Source organism: Oratosquilla oratoria, chromosome 23, assembly GCF_046742065.1.
Source record: "Oratosquilla oratoria isolate Oo_2021 chromosome 23, ASM4674206v1, whole genome shotgun sequence".
Lineage (NCBI taxonomy): Eukaryota > Metazoa > Arthropoda > Malacostraca > Stomatopoda > Squillidae > Oratosquilla > Oratosquilla oratoria.
This window is the reverse complement of record NC_134799.1, coordinates 39,898,772-39,920,762: the sequence shown is the minus strand read 5'-3', so window position 1 is coordinate 39,920,762 and position 21,991 is coordinate 39,898,772. Positions and strand designations below refer to the sequence as shown.

Genomic DNA, 21,991 nt, shown 5'->3' with positions numbered 1-21,991 from the left:
ACTATAGTTCCACAAGAGTCAGTACTAGGGCCTCTAATATTCCTTAACTGTGTAAATACTGTAATAGAAAGTATGACAAGGTACACAAACATATTTGGAATGATGCAAAGCTCATGGAAAAGGTGAAAATGAGGAGGTCAAAAAACAATTTGGTAAATATACAATTAGATTATGAACTTTATCTGTATGCCTTTTGTGGTATAGACATAATTTTACATCATAAGAATAACATGGGGTAATTGAATATTTGCCCATCTCATTACTGACTTGCACACCAGTAATACCATTAACAATCACCACTACAACTGTCATTGCATCAGAGGGATATAGGCAATGGATTAGATAAATGAATATTAGTGCTACATTTTTATATCTGTTGCAACAGTTTTGGACCATACTATGGCTTAGTGGTAATGCACATGTCTGGCAGCCACTGAAAGAGATCAGATACATTGGTTTACATCCTGGTCATGGTGCAGAGGTTAGGAAGGGCACTCACTCCGAATAATGATCCGATCTGAAGACTAAATGTCAGATCTTTGAGGCTGCACTTATAAATGGAAGTGAAGAATTTAATGGGTTTCGAAGATGGGCGGGAAATGATTGACATCCATCATACAGGACCATCTTCTGCAGGTACTCATTGATGGTCTCAGAATGACTAAGATACATGTATGAACATATGCAGATTTGGGGAAAAGTGAATTAGAAGAATGTGAATATTTGGGGGTCAGCCTTTGTAATGAACCACAACACTGAAGGGATTAAAGTGAATGATTTTTCATGGTGATATGAGAAGATGGAAGAGTTGATTTCTATAGATCTAATAATTATAGGTAACAATAAAGTATTTGTGTTGATCTAGTTGATATATATTTTTATTGATGTAGTTATTGTGACTTTTTATGAACAGGCTTTACAAGAATTTGAGGGGCTGTGCAGTACTGAGGATATTGAGGCTGTTAAATCTGCTCTTCCCTTCTGGCCTAGAATCTACTCAAAAATTACCATTGATGTTGAAAGGAGAGTAAGTGATGTTATTTGTTTTGCAAGATAGAATAGTATCTTCCCCTAAACAACAATTTTCTTACAATAATAATTCTCTATAAATTTGTACTGTTTTGCTCTGAACATTTTCATTAAATAATATTGAAAGTGAACGTCCAGATTTAACTGAAGCTTTAGCTATCAGGAATTTATTTTCCAAGAATTATCTATGAAGTTAAGGAGCTGAAGGAAGTGACCTACAACTTTCAGACCAAGAATTTAGACCTGTCAATCTTTGTAGTCACAACTATCATTTGTTAAGCATAGAAAAAAGGGAAGATGCGCAAATCTATATGTATGCATACATATTACCTATCACAAAGCCCTTTCCACCTTATAAAGAGGGTAGCCAAGTTGAAGCATACACCCATCTCACACCCCTCCTATTTGTAATGTATATATTGGTTTTATGTGTACAGATCATCAAATGTTCTTTTATGTCTTTAATAGGTCAGAGAAGCTGCACAAGTTTCTCATGCTGCTCTGGTCAACCAGGTGGGGAAGCAATTGGCTCCATACCTAAGGTTTATAATGCCCAGTTGGGTGATGGCCATGGTAGATCCTTATGTTCCTGCATCAACAGCAGCTCTGAAGGCCTTTGAGGTTAGTTGTCATTATGTGGAGTGTAAGATTCTAACTTATGATGATTAGAAGAAAAAATGCTTCAATTTAGACCACCATGATGAGGTTTTATCTTTGTTTACATTTAAGGCTATGAAGGAAGGGTCATTCAGTCAAATATTGCCTCAAGTTCTCTAGCTGGAAACCTACAACCCTGCAGCTGCTGACACCTGTCTTAGGGCTGTATCTCTAGAGGGTGATAATAATGATAGAGTGTGAAGACTCAGAGGAGGGGATATTCTACAGTTGTTTTGACTAATGCCAGATTATTTTATTTAGCAGGTGGGCAGACTAGGGACAAAATGGGGACTTCAGTCTTTCTCCCCAGGTGGATGAAAATATTTGGTGTCAATCTAGATCAATCACTCCATTGTCCTGGTTCTCTTTTGCAGGAGACACTATAGGAAACTGGCAATGGTCACTGGATCTTCCCATGGGTCACTCAATAAAGATATTTTGTAGAGCTCTTAGGATTGAGTGCAGAATGTTGTAAAAGGACATGTTCTGTGTGGTGATTGGATCTCAGGGATTTGATGTTTGAAGCTCATTTAGCCAGTTCTGCGCTGGGTGGTGAACTGAATCAAGGTGTTCCAGTGCTACTCTTGTATGTCTTGGGAGTTTGGAAGATTATGGCATTAGTGCCCTATTTAGGGGTGCTTGTTTTGTGATGCAATGGGGGGATGGAGAGGGGGGGTCGCCGATTTAATGAAGCGGCCTTGCTGTGGATGTGCTGTGTCTTGCGACACTGCTTCTGACCCAGGGCAGTGGACAAGGTGCAGGGATGACCCGTCATTCAGGAGGTGCTAAGATAAGAGGGAGGGTGGAGGGTTGTGGAGTGTATTCAGGGATGGAATGGGTGAGAATGATTTAATGCCTTTTTCTTTTTGGCTACCCCCCTTGTAAGGGGAAAAAAGCCTTGGTATATGTATGTATGTATGTATGTGTTTGTATGGATGCGTTGTGATGTGTTCTGATACAAGGGGTGGGTAAGTTTGAATTATTATGCATAGATCTGTATGGCTATTATTCTCATATGCTATTATGGGGAGTATTTTAGTTTCAGCTCAGACAGAGGAAAGTCTCTGGCTGAGCGGGTTAATGCGTCGTTACTTGTGGTGAAGGTTGAGGGGATGGCGGTTCGAACCCTGCCACTGGCAAAGTTGAACCAAGGGCACGGTTCATTAAATTCCACGCTACAAGGTCCTCTGTGAGGGGCACCGTCCTAACCTTCCGATAGGGGGGGAGTTTGTGACATTAAACCATATCACATCACAGCTTAGACAGAACCTATAAGTAGAACCTATAAGTATGAGGATGCTCACTGGCTGAGCAGGTTAGGGCATTATTACTTGTAACAAAGGTTACAGGGATGGCATTTCAAACCCTGCCACTGGTGAAGTTGAACCAAGGGCATGGTTCACTAAATTCCATGTTACAAAGTCCTCAATAAGGGGCACTACCCTAGGCTCCTGATAGGAGGAATTTTACAATGTCAAACCATATCATCATCATAAGTAGAACCATTGATCTGATGAGGTTAACCTCTTCAATACAAGTCAAATTCTTGTGTGCAGCATCAGATGTCTGATGTACAATGATTTGGTGATGCATCACAATACTCGTGATATAAAATATAAAGTTGAAGCTTTATTATTTGTTCTCTTTCACTCTTGATATATTAATAACTACAGAAAACATGATCACAAGCCAGTTCACATAATACGGGGGGTTTTCAGCTACAACTATAAAATAGATATAATCAAAACGCTGATGCCGGCATCCTCGTCTACCCACTTAAGTTTCATGATGTCTACATTGGCATCATTGTAGGGAAGAAGATAAGGGCTCTGTTCAGGCTGGTGGGACAATGATGGGTACCTATGTATATAGATTTATTTTTCTCTCTCAATTTCAGAGCACCTTCCCTGAGGACAAGAGGGCAGGGGTGATGGTGTACTGTTGCAAAGAAATCATGAACTACTGTCAGGATAATTTGTTCAATCAAACAGCTAACACACTCTCAGATGCAAAGTAAGTGTGAATTCTTCTTTTCTTAGGAGCGATGGGTGAAGTAAAATAAAACCTAGAATATTGTATTTTTTCAGGCTGATAACTGTTGCTTTTTTGCGTATGTTGTGTGTGTGTATATGCGTGTATATATATATATATATATATATATATATATATATATATATATATATATATATATATATATATGGTATTCGTCATATTTATTTTTCTTCATTCAGAAACACAGCCCCAGAAGATATGGAAAGCAAGTATATCCGTGTGTTGTCAAGTTCCATTAGTAGCATCAGCCTTCTCCTAAAGCTGACTGCAAATGTAGAATCAAAGAAGGGAGAAGTTATCAAAGTTGTGCAACCTGTGATCAATAATCCAAAGTTTTGGTGCCTGGCAAAGCATAAAAGTCCTTTGGTAAGTGGAATTATTTAATGAGTATAGGTACATTTGCATATACATAAATAATATAGAGTAATCCATCCTACCTGTCAGAGAGCCGACATTTTGACTTGGTAGGCAATTGATTAATTGATTAAGTCCTTCCCATATATAAACCACCATTATCTGAACTTTCATTTATTACCATATGATTTATGTATATTCCATACAAGTTTTACTCCTTCAGTATTGAAAATTTAGTACTGAAATGGGGCAGTGGAGACATTGGGGGGGTTGGGGGAATGACCTTATCAGACATACCTGAAAACTCCTCAAACAAGTACCTGCATATGGTGATCCTGCAAGATGGACAGCAAAGTTGCCCACTTTCAAAACCTGTCAACCCCTCAACCTCCATCAGGAGATGCAGTATTTAGAGGCTGACACTCAGTCTCCAGACTGGACCTAGGCTCTCTCTCTACCAACTTCAACTGTATTTCTTACTTTCTCACAAATTGGGAGCTGACATTCAGCAACTGTGGCATGTTGTGTAGCACCATGAAAAGGAGTATATATCTATCTGTCTATCAATTTATATACCAAGAGATTCCTATCCCTTATAAGAGAGGTAGCCAGGTTAAAGGCACATGCCCACTCCCACCTGTTCCACTTCCATCCAGCACCCTTGTTTTCCTCTCATCTAGCTCCTTGTGAATAAAAGGTCATCCCTGTCTTGTGCCCACTGCCTGGGTCAGAAGCAATGCAGCAAGACATAGCACATCCAAAGCAGTGTCACTTCATGTACATGGCAACCCCCCTCCCTTCATGTGGAAATTAGAGAAGACGGGGAGAAATCCTTTTGGGCTGCGTCATTCTCCATTCACCCCTATCCCTCTACTTTCTCCCATCCATGTTCAACGGACATAGAAAATAGAGAAGATTGGGGGAAAACCCCTTTGGGGTACGTCAAAATATCATCCATACAGAGCCATTCTTCACTCACCACTATCCCCTGCCTTTTCCCTTCTTTGCTCAACAGACATATCCCTCTTGCTCAAAGCCCCTTTCACCTCATTTATCAATCTCATCCTTGGTCATCCCCTCAAGTTCACCCCATCTGTCTTTGCCTTCCACACCTCGTTTACTAATCTTTCTTCACTAATTTTTTTCCATGTGTCCAAACCATCCCAATACTCTTTCTTCAACCCCATCTGCTGGCTCCTTTTCAACCACTGTTCTCCTCCTCACCTCCTCATTTCTTACTCTGTCCAACCTTGTAACTCATACTTCTCAGACATTTAATCTCATACATATGTACATATACATATGCCAAGGGCTTTTTCCCCCTTACAAGGAAGGTAGTCAAAGTCAAAAGTCATAAATCCACTCCCACCCGTTTCATCCCCACATACTCCACTCCCATTCACCACCTCTCCCTCCCTCCCTCCCTCTTTTCTTGGCTCCTGGATGATGGGTCATCCCTGCATGTTGTTCACTGCCTTAGGTCCGAAGCAATGCAGCAGGACACAGCACATGCACAGCAAGGATGCTTCATTTAATTAGTGACCCCCCCTTCTCTGTCCCCTCATGCAGAAAAAGAGAAACATTTCATCTTAGATACAATTGACTTCTCCTTTCTGCCTCTCTTAAATTCCAAGACTTTGTGCCTTACAGTGTTGTAGGCACAATCACCCCTTCATATAATTTTTTTGTATCCATTCCCAGATGCTCATTTTTCATGACACTTTTCAGTCCCCCAAGTATATATAGAGGGAATGTTTTCACTACATGAAGCTTCATAAATAGATTTATTCATACAGATATGCATAGATACTCTATTGAAGATATTTTCAGCAATGTTATTAATTCCTCTTAAATTCTCATGGGCTTCTCATAGATTATTTATTTATTTATTTTTTTTTTCTTATTTGAGATCTGTGTATTCTAAATGCTTTGTCCACTTTCATACTTTCAGGTTAGAAGTGCCTGGTTCACCATCATAAAAAATGTATTTGAGTTTGATGTAGAAATAATCAGGCCCCAGAAATCTGAACTCTGCAAAGTTGTTATCAGTGCATTGGATGATCAGGATGGAATGGTCCTTTCTCATGTTTGGGTAGTGTTCCTGTATGTATCTACACAGCTGCCTGTGAGTTATCAATTAACTGAAAGTACTTTAGTTCTTCCATAACACTGTTGACAGTTATCACTGTCAATTCTCTATCTTTCACAAGCCCATGGAATGTCTGTGTCTAAAAATTGCATGATGCTCTACCATTGTACATCTTGAAATTTCTTTGTATACATTTAACAAGTACGAATGTTTTACTTTTGACTTTTTACTGTTGCACATGTATGTATTGAAGTCTTGAAGGACATTCACTGTGGTATACCTTGTAAATACTGTAGAAATTCGATGTAGAAAACAGCTGATATAATCTGTGTCAGAATTTGAATTCACAAATTATCAAAAGTTGATGAGCATGCATGTTGTGGCCAGTTCTGCTAGAAATGTACAGATATTATTTATAGTGTCTGAAACAGTTAATGTGGATATATTACATATATTCTACCAGCATAAGTATTCATGGGTTATTGGATAACATGATTAATTTATTAGGTACTGTTAATGTATTTGTTGTGCAGAAAGGGCCACAGTTCAATATCCAGAATGTAAATTTTTAGATGAAGATTTGATTGACATAATGCTTATATATCTTCACACATTAGATTATATATTTAAATTTTTTAGTTTATGTAATATTTTTGATAGTCTTCACAGAACAAGTTGATACAGTTATATACTTAATATTAGAATATTGCTTTATGTAGTCAAATCATAGATTTCATCTTTGTCAAATTAAAAATGTGTTTTTGTGGAAACAGGAGGTCTGGCAGGAGGAGCTTCAGAACAACAGCAGGTCCATCTATGGGCGAGTGTATGCAGTATTACGTGATGGTTGCCGAGGAAGTGCAATGGAACTTGGTCCTCAGTTGCTACCCATCCTCAGTGTCCTTCCTTCCAACTCAGACCCTGACAAGTGCAAACTCTACACTGATTTCTTGCACGCCTTGACAACAGGGTATGGATAATATATAATGTCAAACTCTCTATATGTGTAAGAACAGTACATTGTTTAGAGTCATGACCATAGAAGAATAAGGAAGTCCAGCACATAATAATATACTTTATTGACTTTGCTTTGACAAATGGTAAATCCCAGGTTTATTGTCATTTAATCCATTGTAGAGGGAATTCCCATGCTTGAATAAAATTGGTGGCAAACAGGGAAAAATACTTAATAGAAATGTGAAGTAAAATGATGGTGTAGAGTACTGGGCACTATTGATATAGGACTTCAATAAATGTATTGAATGAAATGTATCTCACCAGAAACTGGGTGGGAAAGAGGTGAAATTATACTGCCACAGCCCTCTAACTCTCTATGAATAGCACAACCAATGTTATCACAAGTGTTCAGGATCATCTTCACCTAAAGTTCCAACTGCATTACCTCATTTGCTTATGGGCAGATTCGAGTCTTGGACATGAAAGAACCTGATGATGGGAATGTACACATATACTTGTAGTGTGAAGACTCACTCAGAAGATCACAAACTGGAAAATATCAGGAAAAAGAATTCCAGAGCCTCCAAGTGGAAGAAAATAAAAGTTCCTCTTTCTTTTGCAGAATAAGAAAGGATCGCATTCTTGTTAGCAGCAGAGAGCTATCAGCCTTATTAAAAGCCCTCTATGAATGTATGACTTACATTAGTAAAGGGCAGCGGAATGATGAACTATGGCAAACTCTTGTGAAATATCAGGTAATTCTTATTACAGTATTCTGTCTATATACCAAGAGCTTTTTCCCCCTTATAAGGGAGGTATTATTACAATATTAATGTTTACTATTTATGGGTGATATGTACAAGTCTGAAGGTGCATTGCATTAAAGTGGATGATTGCTGGCTCAGATCTATTGCCATGCTCACTCAGTAACGGGTGGAAGTAAGTCATAGAACAGAGGAAACAAGTAAATGTCTTGGGGAAATGAAATTTGTTTATGAGAAATAGGGTTCTGGGTATTGTTGTAAAGAGAAGGTTGTATGAAGGGGTGATTGTGCCTATGACGCTATATGGGTCAGAGATTTGGAATTTAACCTCTTCAATACAAGTCAAATATTTGCGTGCACATTAGCTGCCTGACTTATGACGATGCATCACAATACATGCATTATAGAATATAAAGTTACAGCTGTTATACTTGTTCTCTTTCACCCAGAATATTTGTAACAACTGAAAAAGTGATCAAACCTGTTCACAGAATAAGAGGGTCACTTAGCTACAACCAAAAAATAAATATAATCAGGAAGCCAATGCTGGCATCCTCATGATGCCTATGTAGGGGTCATCATTTTCAAGGTGTTAAGGCAGCCAAAATGTATATGAGAAGTGTTTTAAGAAGGATGGTAGGGGTTATGAGAATAGATATTGAGAAATGTGGAGGTGAGGCAGGAAAGGGGGTTGGAAAGAGAGCTGGCAGATAGAGTTGATAAAAGAAAAAATACTGGGATGGTATGGGTATATGGAAAGAACGAGTGAAGAAAGACTAGCCAAAAGAGCATAGAAGGCAGGTAGATGAAGTGAACTTCAGTGTAATACTAAGAATTAGATGGATGGATTAGGGTGATAGATGTCTCTCAATCAATATATTGCCCCAGGGGCTATGGGTAAAAGGGGAATGTCTGTTGAGCATGAAAGGAAAAGGATAAGAGATAGTTGTGTGGAGAGTCATTGTGAAAGGATGAGAAATGGATGCACCCTGAGGGGATTTCTTGTCTGCTCTGCAAAGTCTTGATTGGATGAGAGGGGAGAGTCTGCTGAGGAGGTATTGTGTTGCTGCATTGCTTCTTACCAGGGGACAGGGATGGCTCCTCAACCACATGGGAAAGATGAACATTGGATGGGTGAAGGGTGTGTGCACATGGCATGGCTGGACCCCCCCCCCCCCGAATAACAAGGAAAAGCCTTTTGGTATATGTATTTACTCTTTCTGAACATATATACATACATACATATACCAAAGGCTTTTCCCCATGAAAAGGGAGGTAGCCAAAAAACAAAGGCATAAATTCCACTCCCACACATTCCATCCCCACATACTCCACTCCCATCCACCCCCCTCCCTCCCTCTTATCTTGGCTCCTCCTAAATGATGGGTCATCCCTGCATCTCACCCACTGCCCTGGGTCAGAAGCAGTTTTGCAAGACACAGCACATCCACAGCAAGGCCGTTTCATTAAATTGGTGGCCACCCCCCTCTCCATCCCCTCATGCAGAAATGGAGAAGACAGGGAGAAATCCCTTCGGACTGCATCACTTTATTTTTCACACATACTCCCCCCCATCCCCCACCCACTCCCTTTCATGCATCACAGTGTCATCCATACACTGAACACCAACATAAAATCTCTTCATTGATTGACTTCAGGGCTGAAATGGTAACCATTCCCAGTCTACTGCAAGAGGTATCCAGGGCAATGGTTTAATTGATTGACTGGTGAAACCCAATACTAGAGCATGGGGGGACGGAGAGGGGGGTCGCTGATTTAATGAAGCGGCCTTGCTGTGGATGTACTGTGTCTTGCAACACTGCTTCTGACCCAGGGCAGTGGACAAGGTGCAGGGATGACCCGTCATCCAGGAGGTGCTAAGATAAGATGGAGGGTGGAGGGGTGTGGAGTGTATTCAGGGATGGAATGGGTGGGATGATTTTATGCCTTTTCCTTTTTGGCTACCTCCCTTGTAAGGTGGAAAAAGCCTTGGTATATGTATGTATGTATTATTATTTCATGTGGATTGGTCAAAACTAAATCTTAACAAATGACTATGTGAAACTTTTTTAATACAGCCATAGTATTTTATCTGGGCCAGTGATTATCCACTGTAATATAACACACCTTTGGATATATTCATATGACCCATAATTATATACATGTATACACTGAAAAATCCTTTTCCCCTTATAAAGGGTGGCCCAGCCAAGGCATATGCATACCCTTCACCCATCTCATAATTCAGCATCCATTTGTTGTCCCTTTTATCTTAGCTCTCTGTGGATGAAGGGTCATCTCTGTCCCCTATACCTCTGTATACCAAGAACTATTTCCCCCTTACAAGGGAGGTAGCCAAGTCAAAGGCATATACCTACTCCCACCCATTCCACTCTCATCCACTACTCCATCCTCCTCATCTTAGCTCCTCATGGATGACAAGTCATCCCTATATCCTACCTTCTGCCCTGGGTTGGAAGCAATGTAACAAGACACAACACATCCATAGCAAGCTTGCTTCACTCAATTGGCAACCCCTCTTTCTCTTTCTGTCCCCTTGTGCAGAAAAAGAGAAGATGGAGAAATCCCTTCAGGCTGCGTCAAAATACCATTCACACATTAGCACCCCCCATCCCCCACCCCTCCCTCCCTTGCATAACAGTATCATCTATGCACAGCAACTCTCCACTCATCCCTATCTCCTGCCTTCTCCCTTCCTTGCCACTGTACTTAAACTGGAGAATAAGAGTAGTGAGTGGGGGGCAGTTAGTGAGCAGTGTGGTGATGGGTACACTTGATAAAAATTGGAATGATTTGCTTTAAGATGATACTGTAGCCCTAATTACATATATTGTGTTAAATATATTATTTTAAATTGGTTCCCATTAAATCAGTGTTCTACTGTATATATTTTTCTCACTTTATTTTGTGTCCTGCTACATTGCTTATGACCCAGGGCAGTGGACGGGATACAGGGATGACTCATCATCCATGAGGAGCTAAGATGAGAGGTGGGGAAAGGGTGGTGAATGGGAGTGGAATGAGTGGGAGTGGGTATATGCCTTTTGACTTGGCCACCTTCCTGGTAAGGGTGTGAAAAAGCTCTTTGTATGTAGATAGATTTTCCATATGGATGTATCTATTTTTCTTAATGAATCTATATTTTCTTTTGTCGTTATAATGTATATTTGCTCTTTTCTCTTTCAGATTGTAGAGTTGGTGAAGAGCTCCTTAAAGGAAATGCCCCAGCTCAGTTCCTCAGTTTTGTACTCGGAGGTTTCTAATATTCTGCGATTTTGGGTCCAAAGTCCACACAGTATCAAAGATGGCAAGCCCATGTCAGATCTTGTGACTCTATTTTGGGAGACTTTCATACCAGAGGGTAAACAGCTGTTAGAGGAGGAAAATGAAGCTGTTTTTTCACGAATGGAAAAGTTCCTCTGCATTGTACAAGATCCTTCTTCACACAAAGCAAAACGAAGTGGTGGGATTAAGTTCCAGGATGAATCGCAACTTCCTGAGAAAATGGAGGGCTTAAAACTAAGATCAGAATCCATTAGTAAACAGGAGACAGAATTCCTCGAATTGATAGCATATTATGTAACACCACTTGTTTTTGCAAGTTATCAACTTTACCAGAAAACAGAAAATCCCTCTGTCTATAAGCTCTTTGCTTGTGTTCTTTTCTGCTTCCCATCTGGCCATATGTTGAAAGCATTACTTAACAAAACAGCAGAGCCCTCAGAACGAATACACGGACAAGCAGATGAGGAAACGTGCTTAGCTGTGATGGAAGACCTGGTTATGCCAAAAATGGAGACAGATGATCCTGCACTTGTTCATCCAACACTACAAATCTTTCTTAGTATCTATAAACAGTTAACATGTGAACATCGAAATGACATTTTAGTAAATTTGAAGGTAAGTAGACTACTACTTTTTTCTATCAAAACCTTCATTCGTATGGGTGCTCTCAACTTTATTGCTGTTCTATGCTGATACCCAGTTGACTTCCGTCAGTATGGTGTTAACTATGGCTGTTTGATATGTCTCTTTTCTTTCTTTTCTTTCTTTTCTTTCTTTTCTTTCTTTTCTTTCTTTTCATTTCTTTCTTTTCTTCTTCTTTCTTTACTTATTCTTTTCTTTCTTTCCTTCTTTCTTTTCTTTTTTCTTTTCATCTTTTCTTTCCTTTCTTCTTTCTTTTCATCTTTTCTTTCCTTTCTTCTTCTCTTTCTTCATCTTCTTCCTCTTCCTCTTCTTCTTCTTCTTCTTCCTGTTCTTCTTCTCCTTCTTCTTCCTCTTCCAATTCTTCTTCTTCCTCTTCTTCGTATTCTTCTTTTTCCTCTTCTTCTTCCTCTTCTTCTTCCTCTTCTTCTTCCTCTTCCTCTTCTTCCTCCACTTCTTCCTCTTCCTCTTCTTCCTCTTTCTCTTCTTTTTCCTCTTCTTCCTCATTTCTTCTTCTTCTTCTTCTTCTCCTTCTTCCTCTTCTTCCTCTTTTTCTTCTTCTTCTTCTTCTTCTTCTTCTTCTTCTTCCTCTTCTTCTTCTACTTCTCCTTCTTCCTTTTTCTCTTCCTCTTCCTCTTCTTCTTCTTCTTCCTCTTCTTTCTCTTCCTCTTCTTCCTCTTCTTTTTCTTTTTGTTCTTCTTCTTTTTCGTCTTTGTCTTCAGGGACATCTCTGGTTTAAAAGTGAAAAAATGTCTTTATTCAATATCTGCAAAGAAGTTTATTGTGGGTGCTCCAAGTCTATGATTTAAATTTTGTTTTTACAGCACACCAGTGCCAGTATACTTCGCCGATTGATAGAGAGCATGACTGAGTTCAAAGATGATGTTGTGGCATCGAGGTGGCTTTCTTCACCACAGTTGGGATGTCGATTGGTGAAGCTTGCCCAGCAATTGTGTGCTATGACTGTTACCATGGTTACCAGACCAGAGTCAAGTACCATAAAAGCACAACAATCAGAACTTTTGAAATTAATGAAGTTTGTCTTAACACTTAGAGATGAAGGTAAGTATTAATGGAGTATATTGTATTGTCATTCAGTATACCCCAGTGGATGACATAGAGATTTTTTTTTTTTTTTAATATAATTTGTGCTGTGTTAATATACCTTATTGTCTTCCAGTATATTGATATGCATCACTTTTATTAAATATGCTCAAATTTACACATTTTTATTGGATTTCAGATGAATTATTTTCACGTGAATACATCTCTCAAATCATCACAACCCTGCGTATGACCCTTCCAAACCCTGCTGGTTCTGCACTACCTGCAGTTAAAGGGTCAGCTGCAGCAACAAATGAGGTTGTTTGTATGGTGTGTGCCTTGGCTAACTGCATATATAGCAATCCCTCGTGTTGGGACATTACAGGCACCCAGGAACTCCTTCGAGCTCTGTTCCAGCTTCTGTGCCAACCGTGCAAGGAGATGACAGTTAACACAATAGAAGAACTGAAATCTACCTTCACAAATGCCTTCCAGCAGTTGGTGCAAGTGCTGGTGGAAGGAGACTCTGATAAGCTCATGGAAGAAAGTGGCTTTGTCATGTGTGCCATGCAAGACATCAAGAAGTTTATTCTTGGCGAACACTGCAGCTACACGACAGCAGTTGCTCTTTCAAGACTGACAAAGTCATTGCTACAAGTTGTTTATAACTGCCTTAATACTAGTGATGACTGTAGTATTCTTTTAGACCATAGTCATGTACAACACATTCTAGATGTGATCCTTCCCACTGAAGGAGAATGGCTTGAATTAGAGGGGAACTTGTCTCCCTTATACGTTGCCCCAGGCATTCTTCAGGGTACAATGGCCTTCCAAGAATTTCCTCTTCCCCGGTCCCTTACACAGACTGTTCTGTGGAACCATAGCTACAGTCGTTTGTGCTTGTTAATCACGGACCTTTTGGTATACCTTTGTAGTCCAGCAGTAGCACAGTCAGAAAGCACAACAGATGTCGAAGCACAAGAGACAGTGTCCCTGGGTCGGTACATCCACGTGGTAGGATGTTTGCTTCATGCTACCTGTCACACCTCGTCATTATGCATTCTAAATGACAACCTAAACAATGTAAGTTGTGGGTTGAAAGAGAACAGTAAGGTTACAATAACTTTTCCATAACTAGTCAGTTTATTTGCATAAACTCATTGTTATTACCATATCCTTATTTTTTTATTATTATCATTTTTTCTTTATCTTTAAAAATTTCCGTAGAAATGTTGTTTGGTGTTTAAAGTTCACGTTTGTTTTTTCCACACGTTTTAGGAAGCAGTCAGCCAAGATGTTAGAATGGGAATAAACACTTTGAAAGCAGTCATGGGGAAACTTTTAGCAAAAATAAATATTGGAAACAAGAGACTGATTGCCAAGCAAATCAGAGACAGGTGAGTGGAACTGTTTCAGGAATGTCATTAACTCTATTACTCCAGATACACCTCAACATTTTGAAGGAGAAAAATACCGAGTGGGATCCCTAGTCCTCTCACTCCATCCTTTTTAGTCACCTTATGTGACACATGAGACCATGGGGATGGCATTCTTTTCTCCCTCACCACAGGGAGATGAGAGAAATTATTCCACACTGATACAGTGCAGGCAACAGTCCAAAATTTCTTCCCAGAGGGATCTGTGGGAAGATCCAAGGACTGCTGCCAGTCACTGTGGGGGTTTTCTCCTTAGTGAAACATGAGGCAATGGTTAAATGATTGATTTACTTACATCTCTTACTTATTCACCTCCACCTCCACTCCTTCATTTTGTGCTACAAGTGATCCCCAAATTCTTAACCACTTCAATATGAGTTGAATTCTCATGTACAGCATCGGATGCCTAATGTATGATGCATCACACTACTTGTATTATAAAATAGAAAGTCACTGCTGTATTACATGTTTTCTTTCACTCTGAGTAATAATAAACCCAGAAAACATAAAACCAGTTTGCAGAATTCGGGGATCACATAGTTACAGCTACAAAATAGATAATCAAGATGCCGATGACGGCATCCTCATATACCCACTCACGCCTCATGGCACCCATGTAGGCATCATCGTATGGAAAAGGTTAAAGCTCTACACCTCTCTTAGTCTACCACCCTTTAAACTTGATTCCAACCCATACCCACCATCACCCCATGTATATCTCGTCACATTTGACTTGGTCTCCTTACACAGGGAAAAAGGCCTTTTGATATGTACAGTATTTATATATTGAAATGAGATTGCATCATACATGTACGATTACTTTATTGTAACTAATAATTTTCTAGAGTTTAGAACCATGTACTCAGTGGATTTGCATTTCACACATGTTTGAAAATGATTGCATCATGCATCACCAGACAACAGATGCTGAGTTCTGTTCTCCTCACCTGGTATTTTGCAAAGTTTGGAAAAAAAATTAGTATTGTTTATTTATTTTGTTTTTATATTTTGAGTGCTGAGTTATGAAGGGTTTACTCTTATTTCTAAACATCTTCCAGGTGCCTCCAAGGAAGTAGCTCATGGTGTGTGACATTAGGTCAGGTGTTGACTCACTGGTTTACTGAGCAAGAAGTCAGACCTCACAAGCTCTTCAGTGAAGTGGAAGATAATTCACTTGGTATAATCCCTACAAAGCAGGTAATTGGTTATGAATCTGTTTTATTAACTTTTTTTGCACTAGGTGGCCCATTTTCTTTTAAGTTATGAAGTTTTTTAGTTCATTTCGGTGGTACTCCTAGGGTAAAGAACTGAGTAAAATTTATTTAATTGATACCTTTTGTATAGGGTGGTATATTTGAAGTACTAGAGTCCCAAGCATGCATTTGAATAAAGCTAAATGCACGTCTCCCTTGTAACATTATAAAATTTGTTTTATTCTTCTTTCCAGATATTGCTACCTTTCCTTAAGAAAGAGATGCTGGTAGACATGTTAAATGAGGAAGTAGGCAAACTTGCCAGCCTTGGGAGTGAACCATTCTTGGCATCTCCTACTCTAGCACTACTAGCCTCCATTCTTGGTTTGCTTGATAAGACGGTGACAAAAGAAGCAATTGGGTGCATCATGATGGTCCTAACACAGTGGAGGGAGGAGGCCAATGAAATTTTCCTGTTTTCGACGTAAGTTGTGTCAGAGTAATTATTTTTACTCATTTCTTTTGATGAGAAATGTATGTTTTATGTAATAGTCCTGGGAAGATAGTGCAAAAGGGAGAAGTTAATAGAGATAATGGGTGAAAGGATGGTGCAGTCTCAACTTATTTTGAGTAGATGGGAAGTGGCAGTTACTGAATGATAACTGTTTCAAGAATAGTTATTTAGAGGTGAGGTAGATAATATGGTTGGGGAAGGAGCTTTTGGGTAGGGTAGAGGAGAAAACTGAGATAGTTTGAACATATAAAAAGAACGAGTGAGTAAAGACTATTGAAGAGTTTGTAAAACAGAATTGGATTGAGTGAAACTGAGAAGAAGACGAAGAATGAGATGGATAGGATGAAAGGAACATTCAATACATGTAGTATGTCTGATGAGTAAGGAAGAGAAGGTGCAAAAGATAGGGAGTGTATTGAGGGAGATTATGAATGGATAAAGGGATGACACAGCCTGAAGGGATGATCTCAATCAAGTTTACGAAGTTTTTGAGTGGATGAGGAGAGGGATCATCACATAGTGAAGCACTAGGGATGTCGTCTCTGGCTGTTGGACCCGATTGTGGAAGAGCTATATCTCAAGGTGTTGGGGAACAGGTGACCCTTCATTCCCAAAGTAATGAGATGGAAGGTGGAGTTGGTTGTGTTTTATTTGATTGTAATGTGTGTGTGTGTGGTTTGACTTGGCCACCTTCTGTATGAAGAGGGACTTGGTACATATATAACCTAAATTGGGGTGAATTTTTATTTGTTAGATTTATTTCATCTGAAGAAATCATAATCATGTATTGATTTATTTTAATGAAGTCCTCTAGAATGATTGATTTATATATATATTTTTCAGTGACATATCTGGACGGGCATGGGAAGAGGTTGCTCTGACCTGTTCCATTGTGCGTGTAGTTACAGTGCTTATCAAGCATCACTCACTCCATGTGGAAGAGCAGCATTGGGATTTCTTGCTCTGTTCACTCTCAGCATGGATACAGTCACTAGAAGAGTCCAATAAGGTATGTGGGAAGGTGACCTCCAGAAGTGTACACTTCGGGACACTAGGATCTTACTTGCTCTCAGTATATTGCTGGTGCTGTCTGGGAATTAGGTTGTAGCATCTATTTGTCTATTTATCTATATACCTAGGGTTTCATCCCTCTTATAAAGGAGGTAGTCAGAGGTATGCATTAACTTCCATCCACCACCCTTGTATGTTATCTCCCCATGGGTACTGGGTCATCCCTACTCCTGCATGGATTAGATAAATCTGAACCAGGAACTCTCCAGCCACCTAGTAGTAGTACATACATATACATATACCAAGGCTTTTTCCCCCTTACAAGGGAGGTAGCTAAAAAGAAAAAGGCATAAAACCATTCCCACCCATTCCATCCCTAAATACACTCCACTCCCCTCCACCCTCCACCCTCCCTCTTATCTTAGCACCTAGTAGTAGTAATATGAATTAATGACAGCAAGGGGAGTGGCCTTGATTCCTTGATTATATGCACAAATCATTGGGTGAAGCCTGCTGCTTTTTTACAGCTCATTTGATTATTGGTAGGATTGAATTAATGAGTAATGTTTTGAAAATGTTGCATTACAAGTGTTGCCAAGATTTCTTTTTTTTCATATTGAAGGGTACTGTGCAACACATTGATAACATATATTCTGTGAAGAAAACATGAACAACTGATAAGTTTTTATATAAGAGTCCCTCCTCTCCATGTAAGGAGATGGCTGAATAAAAGGACACCCCCGCAATAGCATATATTCATAAAGGAATGATGAGAGGCTCTTGTACTACTGCTACTCCTTTAAGCTCTCTCCCATGTGTTACCCCACCAATACTGTACACATATTTACCAAATTGTAATATACAGAAAGGAGTTTAACTTTTTGAAGTGTGGAAAGGGTGGTGGAGTGGAGTGAAATGGGTTATGTGCCTTTGACTTGGCTACCTCCCTTATAAGGGGGGGAAAAAACCCTTGGTTTATAGATAGATAAATAGATAGTCTCTTTTTCTACAAATATCATACCTAACTTTGAGTAAGGGTATACAAACATGATTGTCACCAAATGTTATTTATAGGGAACATGAATATATATAATATCAGTGCCACTTGTAGCAGTTGCAATCATGATATTGAGTTGATAATATCAGTAATGAACTGTGGTTATTTTTGTATTTGATTTCCATTTCACATTTCAGAATGTTATGAAAGAAACAGTTATTGGCACATTTACATGTGCTATTTGCAAACTAGTGGGATGTATCAGTGAAATAATATACAAAATGAAAGACAACCCAGATCTTCAAAACTGTTACCCTCAAAGCTTATCAGAAGAATGGAAAGAATTCTTCAGTTCTTCCATTTATAACACATTATTACCTCTTTTTGTTGAAGCTACAGGTATTTATCTGTTAATGTACTTAGTTATGCTTGCATATGTTGTTATTATATTTCTTTATATGTATCTCATTACTTGCAAATTGTTACAAAAACCAAAAGGGGTCTGTTAAATTTGTTCATATTTTATCTGCCTCACTATTATTATAAACTATAACTTTAGACATGATTATAGTTATGTTGTTATGTAGTTATTCTTACTTGCTTTTAGATCAGTACAAACAAAATCCAAGCATCATGTTATATGGTGTATGCCGAAGTATTTGTATTGGGGTGAACAACGCTGGAACACAAGAATTACAGATTCACTCCTTGCGACCATTATTCGTAGCTGATGATGCCAGTGAAGACCTCAAATTACCAGATTCTGAGCAGGTAATTTTTTTTTTTTTTGTAATCTGTTCTGTATTTGAATTAAGTACTATTACTTTCATTGTGTATATACATAAACCAGAAGACCTGCCCCACTTTGTAGGCCCAAGGTTTCCAAGGCCCTATGGGTTGGTGGTGACCTACGGAATCCAAATTGGCTTGATTTATGAGAATTTCTATCAGAATGACTCCCTCTGTATACCATTACAGGTGGTGTTTGTGTATGTGTGTGAATGTATGTATGAGTGAATGTGGTGTGCATGCATGTGTGTATTTACCTAGTTGTATTTTACGGGATGAGAGCTATATTCGTAGTGACCCGTTTTCGTATCTCTCCACATCCAGTTTATTTTTAAAATTGTGTATGAGTGCATGTGGTGTGTGTTATATGTATATGTGTGTGGATATGTGTGTGGGTATGGATGTGTTCGCACATGCACCTGTGTATATGTGTGTACACGCATGCATATGTGCATGTATCCCTCCAGTTTCTTTAACTATGACTCATACCTGATGAAAGATATATGTTGATTGTTTACATTTTACCTGTATTTGTTACTGTGCAAATCTTTTAATGATTTAATATATTTTAAAAATAAATTGTATTTTAGATACTGATGAACTACCTGTCGCCGATGCTCTTGTCTACACATCCACCGACACAGTTCACAGCCTACAAGTTACTGGGAACTGTGTTGCCGCACATCATGACAGAATGGGAGAAAAATGACATCCCTGTTGATGAAAACGAAGACACCCCTCAGCGCCCCTTGCCCTATGCTCTAACAAGAATTGTCAAATCGGTGAGATTGACCAGCATTAAGGTCAATGGAAGTCATTCTTTAACTGTGTGGAAATTATATTGTTTCACAAGATAGTGGATTTTCTCTTTCACTCGCTTTCTCTCCCCCCCTCTTTCTCTCTCTCTCTCTGTTTGTCTGTCTTTCTGTGTCTTATTGTTCATTCTTCTTCATGTGCATACCTCCTTATACAAATGTTCTTAATCTTGTTTTTATCTGATAATTTCCATGTCATATTGATTGCCTCACTTGCAATGTCCCTTTCACCCCATCCATCCATCTCACCCTTGGTCATCCCCTCAGGTTCACTCCCTCCACCTCTGCCTTCCACACCTCTTTTACTAATCTTTCTTCACGCATTCTTTCCATGTGTCCAAACCATCCCATGCCTACAAGTTCATGAACTGTCTTAACCTTTCTTATTCATCCTTCATCCATTTTGCCATCAACTCTTACCGTATTTTCCGGCTTAAAATGCGCATCGGGTTATAATGCGCACCCATGCACTTCGTTATCTCAGTACACAGATAGCGCGCACCGGCATATAACACGCATGCCCAATCGCATTTGTCTATAGCGCAGTTTTACCTCGGTATTTATATCATTTTTCTTTTTAGGTTGGGTGGGAGTGTTTTTATGCCTTTCCCTTTTTGGCTACCTCCCTTGGAAGGGGGAAAAAGCCTTGGTATATGTATGTATGTATTTATATCATGTGAACGAGGTTACATGGAGAAGTATTTTTCATTGGCTAGAGCCACCGCTGGGAAATCTGTTGATTTGTCACTAAATTAAGTGTCAGTTTAGGCATCAATCAGGACACAACTAAGAAAAAGTCGGAACTACATGTACCGGTATATGACTCATGTTGTGCGTTGGTCCCTTATTACTTTGTAGCTTAGTTTGGAAATATGATCTAAAAAAGTTTATTGAAAGTAAAATATACAGAAAAATTTCGGGATTTTTACAGAAAATGTTCATTTTATATCTTGAGGAAATAATTCGTCTTTACCATTTTTTTTTTTATTTAATACTGAAACAAACTACAGACTGTTTCGTTTTAGCTTTGAACCTGCAATGACAGTGGTGAAATAGGACAGTCTCTTATCGAGGTGACGTTTAGTTAATATAACTCCCGAAAGAGGGTGTTGTAGTCAGGTGTTTGACACAATTTTATGAACGGCCGCAACGGAATTTGTACCATACCTAAAGTGAAGCAACAAAGCCAACATAAAAATTCAAACTAAGATGCTGTGAACATGGGCAAATATCATAAATATTGATCATGTTTCATGGTGTTGAGGCCTATTTAAACATGAAAAATAAGATTCGATAGATACCTACCTATACCAAATATTTATATACGGTAGCCCATGCTGGCTTATTCTTTCATGTCACCATGGCTGTTCTTCTTGTTCTCACGGAACGTCACGGAGAAGTGTGCCTCCCGACTTTGTGACGGCCAACATCGTCACGTTGTTGTGAAAAAAAAATTACACACACAGCCGCAGAATTTTTATCGTAGGCCGTAGATAATGCGCACCACCGGATAACGCGCACCCCCCATTTTTAGGCCCTTCCAACGGAAAAAAGTTGCGCACTATACGCCGGAAAATACGGTATATTATTTTTATTTGGCCTAAGTATCATTATCTACAAGCTCATAAACTGACTTAACCTTCTTATTCATCTTTTTTTTAAGTTAATCATAATGATTGAGTTGTGTATTAGAAATTACTTTTGTGCTTTGGTATGTACTTTTTGTAAGATAAGTTATTAATTTTTTGCTGTGAAATCCCAAGGTATATGTAGTACCTTTGGTCTATTCATCTGATCTGCATTGAATGTGTCTTTTTTTCTTTCTTTAGAGTTCTGAAGTGGTGGAGACTGCCTTAGCCGAGTATGAGATGGGAGCAGCATGTGAGGTTGTGCCACACACAGATGCTTATTCATATACAGCAGGTTACCTCATGGCTTGGAGTCTTGTGTTGGACACTGTCACACATACCTCAGACACTAACCAACTCCAGTATTCTATGTTTCTCAGGTAAAGCTTGATATTGTATAATGTTAGACATTTTTAGACAGGTAACATATTTTTTAGGTTGCAAGGCTGAAAGTGTATGAATAGTCCTTTTTTTATGGATTTTCATAATTTATGAGACAGAAGACAGTACTCTTTACCATTTCAAGTAGCCTTGGTATGTACTTAATTGTAGTGTTTAGTTTTGAGAGAAATGTTAATGTAGTGGTGTTAGTGGATATCATTCGGAGATGAGCTGATAAATGGAGTAGTAGGGAGGTATAGGGTGTTATGTAAGAACTTAGTGGAGAGATGTTAGAGAAGCATTTAGAAAGGGAGTTGATTATAGCTAACACTGTTT

General features: G+C 39.0%; 1 protein-coding gene across 1 annotated transcript in view; it reads left to right on the top strand.

Annotated features, from left to right (window-relative positions):
* Ltn1 (E3 ubiquitin-protein ligase listerin) overlaps positions 1-21,991 on the top strand; it is a 36,630-nt gene that overhangs the window by 7,839 nt on the left and 6,800 nt on the right. Inside the window, exons 3-20 of the mRNA XM_076207030.1 lie at positions 914-1,027; positions 1,498-1,650; positions 3,584-3,699; positions 3,918-4,104; positions 6,044-6,217; positions 6,955-7,151; positions 7,761-7,893; positions 11,110-11,823; positions 12,672-12,909; positions 13,091-13,974; positions 14,170-14,288; positions 15,386-15,524; positions 15,775-16,004; positions 16,878-17,043; positions 18,240-18,441; positions 18,650-18,813; positions 19,422-19,613; positions 21,476-21,654. Coding sequence (XP_076063145.1) covers positions 914-1,027; positions 1,498-1,650; positions 3,584-3,699; positions 3,918-4,104; positions 6,044-6,217; positions 6,955-7,151; positions 7,761-7,893; positions 11,110-11,823; positions 12,672-12,909; positions 13,091-13,974; positions 14,170-14,288; positions 15,386-15,524; positions 15,775-16,004; positions 16,878-17,043; positions 18,240-18,441; positions 18,650-18,813; positions 19,422-19,613; positions 21,476-21,654 — 4,301 coding nt within the window. The remainder of the gene's footprint in view (positions 1-913; positions 1,028-1,497; positions 1,651-3,583; positions 3,700-3,917; positions 4,105-6,043; positions 6,218-6,954; positions 7,152-7,760; positions 7,894-11,109; positions 11,824-12,671; positions 12,910-13,090; positions 13,975-14,169; positions 14,289-15,385; positions 15,525-15,774; positions 16,005-16,877; positions 17,044-18,239; positions 18,442-18,649; positions 18,814-19,421; positions 19,614-21,475; positions 21,655-21,991) is intronic.